At 48.1% G+C, this 13,929-nt stretch overlaps 1 protein-coding gene across 1 annotated transcript; it reads right to left on the reverse strand.

Moving 5' to 3' along the window:
- Positions 1 to 2,709: 2,709 nt before the first annotated feature.
- On the reverse strand, positions 2,710 to 3,468 carry LOC121876554 (classical arabinogalactan protein 9-like). The gene has a single exon (XM_042381753.1). It carries the CDS (start codon positions 3,466 to 3,468, stop codon positions 2,710 to 2,712), a length of 759 nt encoding a protein of 252 aa, XP_042237687.1.
- Positions 3,469 to 13,929: the final 10,461 nt, after the last annotated feature.

Genomic DNA, 13,929 nt, shown 5'->3' on the forward strand with positions numbered 1-13,929 from the left:
GATGGGGGTGTAAATCGTGGGGTGTAAGATACGTGGGGTGTAAGATACGTGGGGTTGTGTGTGTGTGGGGGGGAATTTCTGTGGATAATGGGGAAGGTTTGGGAAATTGGTTTAGGAGGTCTTAGGGATTAGGAGGATTAAAGCGTATTTGTCAAGGGTGCCTGAACTCTGTGGATTAATGAGAATTTCAGTGATTAATGGATTAGCTATCACGTGTGACACCCCATGTGTGTGTGTGTGTGTGTGTGTGTGGTAAGAGTGTGTACATTCCTTGTTTAATGTACGTATGCTGAAAGTTTGCATACATATATCTCCTATGTATGTAGTATGTACTGTATGTATGTATATCACACGTACATCAAGAGTATTTATATACATCTATTAAATCATACACAAAAAAAAAAAAAAAAAAAAAAATAATAATAATAATAAAAAATAATACGACATCCCAAGGTGAATCCAACCATATATAATATTTTAACCCCAGGATGAACAACTAACTTTCTATACTTGAGATATGGATAAGATTTTAACCCCAGGATGAACAACGCTAAGCTCACTGAAATTTACCATGACATAACTGGGGAAATAGGGAGTATCCAAGCTTTCCTATTTCCCTATTTATTCCATTGTTACTATTTTCCTTCTAGTTCATTCTTAATTTGTTTTTGTACTAATACGTTTCACTTCTCACATTACAGGTAAGTGTGGGAGTGACCTGGCAGCAATACAGGTGTGTGGCGCAGGTATTGTGGCCCCTTACCTGTGAGTAGTACCTGCAGGAGAGGTTTTAATGGCGCTACTAGGACTATTATGTTTATTAGTTTGGTCCTGTCTACCTACTAGTGCTATTAGATGTACTAGTGTGGTGGTGGGGCATGGTGGTGGGGCATGGTGGTGGGGCAGAGTGTGGTGACAGTGTGGTGACGGGTTGAGCCGGTGGGAGGATGTTAACACAACTCCGCACTCAACCATTATGTTGGTGTCTGGACATCGGGGGGGAGGGAGAGTGCTGGGCATGTGAGAGGAGGAGGGTACCTGGGCATGTGAGGGAGGGAGGGTGGGGACCTGGGCATGTGAGGGAGGAGGGAGGGAGCAGGTGTATCTGGCAAGGAGGTAGGGAGGGTGGCTGGGCATAGAGGGGGCGAGGGTAGCTGGGCATGGGGAAGGAGGGAGGGTAACTGGGCATGGGAAGGTGGTAGGGGTGAGGAGAGGGGGCAGGGGGAGGTGGGGTAAAGGGAGGGGTGGGGAGCAGGCAATGCCCCCGTGGGTAAGGTCAGTGAAGAAAGGTGCTGTTTGTCTTTTCGCAGGCCACTGGAATGTCACCTGGTGGGGAAGTGACGGGGTGATGGGTGAGGATGGGGTGATGGGTGAGGATGGGGTGATGGGTAAGGAGATGGGGTGATGGGTAAGGAGATGGGGTGATGGGTAGGGGTAGGGTGATGGGTAAGGGTAGGGGTGATGGGTAAGGGTAGGGGTGGTGTGAGAGATGGGTGATGGGTAAGGAGATGGGGTTGATGGGTAGAGGTGGGGGGTGATGGGTAAGGAGATGGGGTGATGGGTAAGGAGATGGGGTGATGGGTAAGGAGATGGGGTGATGGGTTAATGGAGAAGATGATGGGATATTAGCTATGATGGTAAGGTGTAGTGGTAGTGGTGGTAGTGGCAGGTAGGTCGGAGTGGTAGATGGTGTAATGGTGTTGACAGCAGGATAGATGGATGGTGTTGACCAAGATGGATAGATGGTATTGGCAGGATAGATGGATGGTATTGGCAGCAGGATAGATGGATGGTATTGTCAGCAGTTTAGATGGATGGTATTGGCAGCAGGATGGATGGATGGTATTGGCAGCAGGATAGATGGATGGTATTGGCAGCAGGATAGATGGATGGTATTGGCAGCAGGATAGATGGATGGTATTGGCAGGATAGATGGATGGTATTGGCAGCAAGATAAATGGATGGTATTGGCAGCAGGATAGATGGATGGTATTGGCAGCAGGATAGATGGATGGTATTGGCAGCAGGATAGATGGGGATGGCATTGACAGCAGGATAGATGGATGGTATTGGCAGCAGGATAGATGGATGGTATTGACAGCAGGATAGATGGATGGTATTGGCAGGATAGATGGATGGTATTGGCAGCAGGATAGATGGATGGTATTGGCAGCAGGATAGATGGATGGTATTGGCAGGATAGATGGATGGTATTGGCAGCAGGATAGATGGATGGTGGTGGCAGGAGTGATGGCAGCAGGATAGATGGATGGTATTGGCAGTAGGATAGATGGATGGTATTGTCAGCAGGATAGATGGATGGTATTGGCGGCAGGATAGATGGATGGTGGTGGCAGGGGTGATGGCAGCAGGATAGATGGATGGTGGTGGCAGGAGTGATGGATGACCGCCGCCAGCAACACACAGACTGACTCGTATGATTGACAAGAACATGAATTGCTGTGTAATGTGTATGAATAATTATGTTGGTAATGGTGACAGTCTCTCTCTCTCTCTCTCTCTCTGCGTTAGGTTGGGTGGTGGTGTGAGGCGCTGGGTTGTGGTGTGTGGCGCTGGGATCTGGTGTGGTGCTGGGATCTGGTGTGAGGTGCTGGGATCTGGTGTGTGGCCTGGGATGGGTGTGAGGCGCTGGGATGTGGTGTGAGGCGCTGGGATCTGGTGGTGTGAGGCGCTGGGATCTGGTGGGCGCTAGGTCTGGTGTGAGTGCTGTGATGTGGTGTAGTGCTGAGATCTGGTGTGAGGCACTGGGATCTGGTGTGAGTGCTGGGATGTGGTGTGAGGCGCTGGGATGTGGTGTGAGGCTTGGGATGGTGTGAGGCACTGGGATCTGGTGTGAGGCGCTGGGATCTGGTGTGAGGTGCTGGGATTTGGTGTGAGGCGCTGGAATCTGGTGTGAGGCGCTGGGATCTGGTGTGAGGCGCTGGGATCTGGTGTGAGGCGCTGGGATCTGGTGTGAGCGCTGGGATCTGGTGTGAGGTGCTGTGATGTGGTGTGAGGTGCTGGGATCTGGTGGTGTGAGGCGCTGGGATCTGGTGGTGTGAGCGCTGGGATCTGGTGTGAGGTGCTGGGATGTGGTGTGATGGGATCTGGTGTGGTGCTGGGATCTGGTGGGAGTGCTGGGATCTGGTGGTGTGAGGCGCTGGGATCTGGTGTGGTTGCTGTGATGTGGTGTGAGGCGCTGGGATCTGGTGTGAGGCGCTGGGATCTGGTGTGAGGTGCTGGGATGTCGGTGTGAGGCGCTGGGATGTGGTGTGAGGCGCTGGGATGTGGTGTGAGGCGCTGGGATCTGGTGTGGTGCTGGGATCTGGTGTGAGGCGCTGGGATCTGGTGTGAGGTGCTGGGATCTGGTGGTGGAGGCGCTGGGATCTGGTGTGAGGTGCTGGGATCTGGTGTGAGGTGCTGGAATGTGATTGACGTTATTGAGGGGAAGTAGCGCTCATCTGGCATGGCTGATCTCCTATTACCATACTGGACACTGACCAGCTATTATGTGACCAGGGTCGTCTACTCTTCTTCTTCTTCTTCCTCCTCTTCCTCTTCTTCTTCTTCATTTTCTTTCTCCTTCCTCTGGTTGTTTACATCCAGAGTCTGACAACATCCCAGCGGTCCTGACAACATCCCTGTGACAACATCAACGGTCACAACACCAACTGCCCTCAGATAATGGCAGGCGAGACATTGACCTGCTTAGTGTAATAAAACTAGTGTAGAGAGAGAGAGATTACAGATGCACTTCCTGTCACTGTCGTACAGACCTCATTAATACAATTTATGGTCTTTCTGCATTATATCGCAATCAGCAACATCTTTACCCACCCCACTCCACCCTTTCCTCACCCTTCCTCTCCCCCACTCCCACCCTCCACCCCCAAACCTCCTCCAACCCATCCATAACCTCCCCATCCTAATCCACTACCCCATATACTCCCTCACCCTATACCCCCTCCCCACTCTTATCCCACCCCTTCACCCTCCCCACCCCTCCTCGCCCCTCCTCCGACCCTCCGATATGTAAGGGCACTGACATTATGCCTCTTGTTAAGTTGGGTGGTTGGGGACTTGTATCTGATCGCTGGTATTAGATGATCGGACTTTTATCTGATCACAGGTACATCGGTGATCGGACTTGCTGCTGAGAACGTAGGGGGGGTCATTGAATGATTGTGAGACGGACTTATAATAATCGGACTTATAATAATCGCTTTCGGACTTATAGATCGGACTTATAATAATCGGACTTATAATAATCGGACTTATAATAATCGGACTTATAATAATCGGACTTATAATAATCGGACTTATAATAATCGGACTTATAATGATCGGACTTATAATGATCGGACTTATAATGATCGGACTATAATAATCGGACTTACTTTATCGACCAAAAGTTGGACTTGACCTCTTCGGTACGGAAATAAGTCCTTTAGAGTATGACTTGGCTTGTTGTTTTCATTTTATACCGTCCATTCCGTCTGTTTGTCCGTCCGTCTAGCAGTCCACCACTATGACGTCACTCCTTCTAGCTTAGTTTTTGATTGGCTGTTTATCCGTCCGTCTAGCAGTCACACCACTATGACGTCACTCTCTCTAGCGTAGTTTTGATTGGCTGGTTGAGAGGTAGAGATAATCAGAGTGTTTTTCACCATCTTGGGGACGGACGCACTACTGCTACCCCCCTCCTTCCTCCCTCAATCTCTCTCTCCCCCTCTCCGTCCCTTTCTCCCTCCTCCTCAATCTCTCCCCCTCTCCTCCCTCCCTCCTCCTGTGCCTAGTTCATATGTGGAAGGAACTAAGCAAAACACTGTGTAGGAAGGTGTGTGTGTGTGTGGTGGGTGTGTGTGTGTGTGCGTGTGCGTGTGTGTGTGTGTGTGTTGTCGTGGTGTTATCTGTTGACTAGTAACAAATAGCTCCGGGTACTTGGTCTACCTTGAGGATGTCTCGGATGGATACAAATGACTTGGGTTGTCTGTGCTAATGTCTCTCCAGGTTTCACTGCCTTACTAATTGACTCGATTCACTCAATGTCCCCAACTTAATGTGTCAAATATGGCCACACCTAAAACCACACTACCCCCCCAAACCACATCATCCTTAACTACTGACGTGAATTGGATTATCATAGTTTAATTATGTACTCTCCTATCCACCCCTCTTGATTGGTTGTTTTGGTAGGTTGATTGTCTCGGGGGTGTTGTTTGGTTATGTAAGGTTGGTTGTTTTGGTTACATCGTTTAAACAATAAGACTCCCAATTGCTTAGTTCTAATAAAATCCTCTTAATTAAATAATTTTTTCTATAAGGCTCAATAATAACCATTGAATTGTTTATTATACTTTCATTATTGGTAATTATTTTTATGAACTAATAATAAGGTTTATTTTGAGTTAATGGACTAATAGTATACAGTAAAACTCTCCATTTAACGGACTATATAGGGAGGAAAGTTCGGTATACGGAGAGTCAGTTAAAATAAACTCTCCATTATTAGCTTTCATCTTCCTTCTCACTTCCCTCCTCTCCTCACCCCCTCACTTCACCTCCCTTCTCACCTCACTATGATGATGATGATGATGATGATGATGATGATGATGTAGCAGGTGTGTGTAAGGAATTCGTAGGACCATGTGCACAAGTTGAAATATGTGTGTGTGTGTGTGTGTGTGTGTTTCGCTGTGGTAGGAATCCTTTGTGGTTATAGGATTCTTCTTACTCACCTTACCAACATCCTTCCACCATTGCTGACACCGCCGCTGCCTCTTTTGGTTGACAGTGGTTGAACCTGCTGCTGACAACCCTGCCCTTGCTAGTTCAGTACACATTTGACCGGAATCCACCATTACTACCACCACCTGCCACCACCACTGCCTACCACCTCTACTACCACCACCACACCGACACCAACCATCACTACTACCACCACCAAACACCTGCACCAACCCTACCACCACTACCTACCACCACCATCACTACTACCACCACCAAACACCACCACCACCACACACCCACAACTACACCACCAACACCCACCCACTACCACTACCATCACCACCTACCAACCACCACACACCTGCACCACCACCACCACCCCACCAACCACCACACACCTGCACCACCACCACCACTCCAACGATTAAGATCAGCTTCTCGTTGCCATCAGGAACCCCCCGATTTACAGCAGCGTCGGTACATAGAGAGAGCATAACGGTCCCGATTCCCAGTTTATTGCTTGCTCCCCGATACCACCCGATAAGACCACTCGCGCCCTAAATTTGCATAGTACCCCTCTGGCGTTACGGAGATCTTCATAGAAAACGGAACGCTAAAGAAAATGAGATGTGATTTAGTTACTTGTCTTGTGGTTGGTTAAGAAAAAATGGTACAGGGTTTTTAAGGTAAAGACTGTAGAGAGAGAGAGAGAGAGAGAGAGAGCAATTTGTGTAACCTGAGGGGTGGGGTAAGGTGGGGGGGGAGATAGTTTATTGTGGTATTTAAGCGGTACTTGATGATCAGGCCAACTAAGGCAGTGTGAAGTTATTACTACATCAGAAGAAGGTGTTGGTGTGGTGGATGTTGTTGTTGTTTGTTGTTGTTTATACCGTAATATCAATCAGAACCACAACTCTCTCTCTCTCTCTCTCTCTCTCTCTCTCTCTCCTTGTGTTTGTATGTGTATAACACTGTCTTGCCTGGACCTCAGAGTATAACACTGTCTTGCCCTGGATACGTAAAAGGCAGTAGCAGTGTCATGAGGGAGCCCCACTTACCCTGCGGCCACTCAAGCTACTAAGGTCATGTGTGGCACGGACACACACGCCCTCACGTACACATTGGGTACATACATACATACATACATAACGTGCATTCATACATACGTCCCTATATACATGCGTTCATAGATACATACTTTCATGTATAGATGCAACATACGGATATACATTGATAAGTTACATTGAAATTTACGTATGAATATAAATACATTCATAGAATGTTTTCACACACACACACACACACACACACACACACACACACACACACACACCAATAAGAGTTACAAGATTGTGGTGATAACATCAAGTGCAGTTCAACCCCCCCTCCCTCTTCCCCTCGTTGCTGACTACCGTCTCTCTCTCTCTCTCTTCTCTCTCTCTCTCTCTCTCTCTCTCTCTCTCTCTCTCTCTCTCTCTCTTCTCTCTCTCTCTCTCTCCAATAGGCCCCACCGTAAACAAACAATTAGGACTTGGGCACAATTTTAATGGTCAAGTTGGGGCCTACAAGGACTAGGCCCCATAAATACCAGTCCCTATTAATACTAGGCCCTTTACGATTAGATCCCATTACGACTAGACCCCATTACGACTAGATCCTATTACGACTAGATCCTATTACGACTAGATCCTATTACGATTAGATCCCATTACGACTAGACCCGCTGTTAAGGCATCTGTTTGGATCACTCGTTCACGTGGCGTTGAAATCTCTGGCGTCTGGCGTCTGTTGTGGCATTGTATGTTGTGGCTCTGGTGTATGTTGTGGCGTCTGGTGTATGTTGTGGCTGGTGTATGTTTGGCGTTGGTGTCTGGTGTATGTTGTGGCGTCTGGTGTACCCTGAAGCGCCATAATAATGTGTATCTGTGTGGCGTTGGAGAATGGTGTCCCCTTGTGCCATTAAGGTGCGCCATAGTGGACATAATGTGCGTACACACATTCACACACACACACACACATATACTCATACATACAAATTTACATATACAAATACACATGCACACACACACATAATACATACCCCCACACACACACACACACCAAATTGGCCATCAGGTAACTAGAGTTCTCTCCGTACGGTCCATTAACCTAAATGATTTGAAATGGACGATGGATGAGAGGTAGCTCGTCCAGAGTTCGTCCAGGGTCGTCCGAGGTCGTCCAGGGTCGTTCAAAGACTCGTATTTTTAATAGTTATCCCTAAGAGTTCCAGGTAAATAAATTGGCTAAAGTCACAGCGTAATATTGTCGCCATTTTGTCTACTAACTCTGTATCTTGGCCTTTAACTTACCCCTTAAACCCTTAGATCAGCCCTTTAATGGTCTACCCTTAGATATAGTAGTTGTGTCCCCTTACCTAACCGTTGTTGCCCTTTAAACGGTGAGATTAAAGTCTAATGGTCCTTCCCTTTAAGCTAACCCTTAGAAAGACCCTTTGAGGAGTATGGATGCGGCCTTTATTGAACTATTCTCCCTTACTCCTTACACCCTTTGCTCTCCCCCCACACACCCCTTCCCCCCCCACACACACCCCCCTTCCCCTACACACCCCCCCCCCTTCCCCCCACACACCCCCTTCCCCACACACCTTCCCCTACACACCCCTTCCCCCCACACACCCTTCCCCACACACCCCTTCCCCACACACCCCTTCCCCCACACACCCCTTCCCCCACACACCCCTCTTCCCCCACACACCCCCCCCCCCCACACACACCCCTTCCCCCACACACACCCTTCCCCACACACCCCTTCCCCCACACACCCCCTTCCCCACACACCCCCTTCCCCCACACACCCCTTCCCCCCCCACACACCCCTTCCCCCATACACACCCCCCCCCACACACACCCCCCTCCCCCCATACACACCCCTTCCCTACACACCCCCCCATACACTCCTTTACCTCCTCTCCTCCTTAGTACAACAGTAAAGGGCCGCCCCTTCTTTCCCCTACAATTTTAAAAAGGGGTTAATACGGAAGTGTTGCCCGGAGAGTTTGGCAGGGTGACCGAACGGGGAATTGACCCTCTATCTATCGCCAGAGGGGAGGGAGTAGGGGAGAGGAGGGAGGGAGAGGGAGGGAGAGAGGGAGGAGGGGAGGAGGAGGGAGAGGGAGGGAGATAGGGGCGAGGGGAGGAGGGAGAGAGGAGAGAGGGAGGGGAGGAGGGAGGGAGAGAGGGAGGAGGGAGGTAGGGAGGTAGGGAAAGGGAGAGGGAGGGAGAGAGAGGTGACGAGGTAGTATCAGGAGGGAAGGAGAAGGGTGTGGAGGGAGGTTGAGAGAGAGAGGTTGAGGGAGAGGGGTTGAGGGATAGAGGTTGAGGGAGAGAGGTTGAGGAGGTTGAGGGAGGGGTTGAGGGAGAGAGGTTGAGGGAGAGGTGAAGGGAGATTACACCAGGATCTGATCAGCTATGAATGAGTGTTGTCAAGTTTGTTTACCTGTTCAAGGGAGGTGGGAGTGTAGCGGCAGGGGAATATATACACGGTTATTAGGGTAAAATATTGGTCACAAATTACCCCTTCATCCCTCTCTCCCCCTCACACCTCTCTTCATCCCTCACACCCCTCCTCACCCCCCCTCCACACACCCCTCCACACACCCTCCACCTCCTTCACATACATCCTCTCACACACACCTCCCCTCATACACCTCACACCCCCTCCATCTCCCCCTTACACACCCAGATGGATAGGCGTCCCCCATATGGTCGTTTCCTCCTAGCCCATAGTTAGGAATGGGTCTTGTCTCTCAACCCACGGCCAGATAGTGATGGTAGTTTGTACACCACCACTGGACCTGGGTCACGGTGGTGGTGGTGGTGGTGGTAGTTGTGGTGGTGGTGGTGGTAGTGGTAGTTGTAGTGGTGGTGGTGGTAGTAGTCGTAAAGTGGCGGAGACGGTGGCGGAGACGGTGGCGGAGACGGTGGCGGTGGCGGAGACGGTGGAGACAGTCTTCCCCAGAGTCTTTATCGTAGCCTAAAATCTGTTCTATAATAATTAACCCTTTACCAGGAAGAGAGGTGAAATGAAGTCTTTGAGAGTCTTTGAGAGTCTTCGAGGGTGTTTGGAGAGTCTTGAAGAGTCTTTAAGGATCTGTAGGGGTCTTTGAGAGTTTGGAATCTTTGACTATCTTTGACACTAAGGACACAGGAGCCTTACGAGATAACCAAGAACTTTAAGAATCACCAACCAAGACCCTTATCAAATTCTTCACTAAAACTCTTTTTTTTTTCAATAGATAGAGAGTCTTAGGAGAGTCTGTACCAAGAGAGTCTTTCATCTTAGGAGATAATTAACACCCTGATGGAGCCTCTTTAACACCACCTTCACTCATCTTCACCAAGGAATCTCAATTTAACTTAACGAGAAAGGATTTATCATACACATTTTTGCATCTTTTGCCAGACTCCCGCCATGATGTTTCTCTCTCTCTCTCTCTCTCTCTCTCTCTCTCTCTCTCTCTCTCTCTCATCCCCTCCCTTCTTCTCTGTTTCCTTCCCTCTCCTTCCTTCACCCTCATCCCCATCCTTCCCTCCACATCCTTCCTTCCTAGCCTCCCTCTCTTGTTTCCCTCCCACCCTCCATCCTAATTCCCTACCCCCTCCCCCTCCCCCTCTTCCCCCCACCCATACAAGACACTAACGATCAATCACCTTGGACTAATTATCGATCTCAAGCACCAAAATTATGCCAATATAATCGACGAATTATAAATGCGCCAAATTATTGAACGGGAATTTTGATACGATAATATCAATTTGTGGCGCGAAATTATTAAAATTATTACACGTGAAATTGATGGGTCAGTGATCCTGGCCTCAAGGTAGGGAATTTGGGTAATTATTTCAGCGATAATCTGCAGGTACGTCACCATAAGTTATCGTGGTATTAAAAGATGCAACAGGAAGGTGTGGTGGTGTGGTGTGGTGGTAAGGCCTCGCCCATGGAAACTTCACCACAGCCAAACCAAAACCCATGCCACAACTAACCCACACCTCACCACAACCACACGGTACATAACCCACATCTCATCACAACTGCACCACACTTAACCACATTCTTTCACAACCACACCACACCTGACATGTACTCAACGGTATATTAATTCATCATATTTCAAGGCTTTAGATATCGTACTCAATAGGGTTAAAACATCGTACTCGAGGAGATCAAAACAACGTACTCAAAAGCATCAAAACATCGCACTCAAAAGCATCAAAACATCGTACTCAAGAGGGTAAAATTATCGTACTCAAAGGCAGATTACTTCTTCAAGGATTTTAATCTGAAGAATTCCATTAACTAACACAGATTTTACAACAGACTGGAGGCGTTTCTGAACACCTTTGGATCTCTTTCATGAGTTGAGGTGAAGAAGAGAAAAATATTGGAACTTTTAGCTGTTGCGGTTTACTCAAGTGAAGTGAAAGATAAACAAGAGAAGTAGTAAATTAAATGATAATGTTGTAAAAAAAAGGTTCGTAAATCAACAGAGGGCTAACTTGAGGTGGGTGGGGGTGGAGGGTGGAATGGGTGGGGGCGTTTGGGTGTGTGGGTGTGTGGGGTGTCTATATGTGGGTGGGGTTTATGGGTGTTGTTTGTGTGTTACGAGAACCGAATTATCTGTGGCTCTTAAGTTTGTTAGGTTAGGTTAAGGTTAGGTTAGGTTAGGTTAGGTTAGGTTAGATTAGGTTAGGTTAGGTTAGGTTAGGTTAAGGTTAAAGTTAAAGTTAAAGTTAGGTTAGGTTTAGTCAAGTAAGGTTACGTTAAGTTAGGTAGGGTTAGGTTAGGTTGTCATTGAGATATTTGAGAGATATTCTTGAGCCTGGCCGACACAGTCAACCCCTAAAATTATGAGAGTGACTCCTGCCATCTGAGAGAGAGAGAGGGAGGTATCGTAGGTGCGACCATGCCTGACTATCGTACATGGCGCGAGACGGTGACTATCCACAACTTGGTATACTATGACCTGTTTGAGTACAGCTATCGTAACTGATCCTATATTATAAGCTCTACCTCAGTCCTAGTATCGCAAAGAACCGACTATCGTAAGTTGTTGATCGTGGCATTTGATATAGTCTTAACATGGTATTGTAAATTGAGTTATGTCAGGTAGGGGCCAGATCGTAGGTGTGGTTAGGGAAAGATGACACGGGTATTGTAGGAGGGACGGATAGCGTGTGTATAGGCTCGGGTACCCTTGAAGGACCGGGGGTGTCGTAAAGGCGGCTATCGTGACTCGGGTATCGTCAGGTGAGGGCGGGCGATAACGCTAGCCCAGTATCAGCTCACCGCAGGTAATAATTACACCTCGTAAACACTGAAGCTAGCGTCCCCCCCCCCTCCACCCCCTCCCTCCCCCTCCACCCCCTCCCTCCCCCCTCTACCCCCCTGCCCCCACACCTGGGACAAAACAATTAACGTTGCTGCTCCCAGACTGTGCCCGCCCTGGTGATGGTGGGAGGGTGGGAGAGTGTGTGTGGGGAGGGGGGTGGGGGGAGGATGAGTTGATGAAGGAAGGTGAGGGGGGGAGGGGGGATTAGTGAGACAGGATATCATCTCACTCACTCACTCACTCACTCACTCACTCACTCACTCACTTATTCACCGCGATGTAACTGATTAATTAGGAACTGAGGGCAGTACTGATGACTCTCTCTCTCTCTCTCTCTCTCTCTCTCTCTCTCTCTCTCTCTCTCTCTCTCTCTCTCTCTCTCTCTCTCTCTCTCTCTCTCTCTCTCTCCCCCATCGCCACCGCAGGCAGAACCCTCAGCAGGCGTGGCATCTATAAGCATGTCATTGACTGGCGCAGAGGGAGGAAACGCCCGGCGATACTGATTGCTCGTACTGGCGATGATGAATATAGACCCTGACTCGTGTGTCTATCGGGGTGTTGCAAGTTGCATTCAATAATTCCTTGCAATAAAAAAAATGGAGAAAGAATTACACTGAGACTCTACCTTAACTTGATGTGTTAAGTACAAGTTAGGAGACAAAGTTAACATATATTCTGGATGTTAATTTTAACCCCTAATTGATTTTAAGTTTAGGTTAAGTTAGGTATATAGTTAAGGTCGAGTCTCGGTGTAAAGTTGACGCCATTTTGAATGTTTCTCGATTATGTAATGGAGTCTGGGGTTAGGCTGGGTTGGGTTGGGTTTGGTTATACTGGGTTGGGTTTGGTTTGGTTTGGTTGGGTTGGGTTGGGTTGGGTTTGGTTATATTGGGTTGGGTTTGGTTTGGTTATACTGGGTTGGGTTTGGTTTGGTTATACTGGGTTGGGTTAGGCTGGGTTGGGTTAGGCTGGGTTGGGTTAGGTTAGGCTGGGTGGAGTCTGGAGTTAGGAGAAATATTCATGATCAAAACATTGAAGAAAGAGTCAGGAGAATGTTTACTGGTGAAGAGTGTCGTAAGTTAAGGCGTCAGGTGTGATCGTGTGTGTGTGTGTGTGTCGGGGAGAGGAGCAGGAGGTCGTGTACACACAGTCGTTCACTCCCTCAGTAATAACGGCAGGATAAGCCTTAATGCCCTCAACAAAGATGTTTATCGATAATTCTTTCCTTCCAACGTTATATTCACCACTGCAGAATAACAAGGTTGGCAGTGCAACTTTGCAAGCCCAAATGTTACGCTAGGCGCTTTGCAATGCGATATCTGCAACACGTAAATATTATGCTGGAAAACTTTGCAATAATAATGCTGGCGTTGTAACATTGCAAGTCAACAGGTATGTTTGAAGTTGTTCAATGCAATACCTAAGTCACTTAATTTTTTTTGTTTCCTGAAAGCCTTACAATAACAAGATTGGTATTGCAACATTGCAGACTCCGGTATTATGTTAAGGCATTATAATAACAGAATCTACAAGCTCAGTTGTTGTGATCGAAGGTTTGCAATAACAACGTTGCATTCCACGAGGATATAAGGCTCCGGGTGTTGCCTCAGAGCCTGTGTGTGTGTACTGGTGACGTTGCTGGTGACACTGGTGGTGGTGGTAGTGGTAGTAGTTGTGGTAGTAGTTGTGGTACGAGGAAATGTGTGGTACGAGTAAATGTGTGGTACGAGTAAATGTGTGGTACAGGTAGTAGTGGTAGTATAGAAATGATAGTGGTAAGTGTGGTAGAGGTGATAGTAGTTGTG

This window comes from Homarus americanus, unplaced genomic scaffold (genome assembly GCF_018991925.1).
Source record: "Homarus americanus isolate GMGI-L3 unplaced genomic scaffold, GMGI_Hamer_2.0 scaffold28, whole genome shotgun sequence".
In the NCBI taxonomy this organism is placed as follows: domain Eukaryota; kingdom Metazoa; phylum Arthropoda; class Malacostraca; order Decapoda; family Nephropidae; genus Homarus; species Homarus americanus.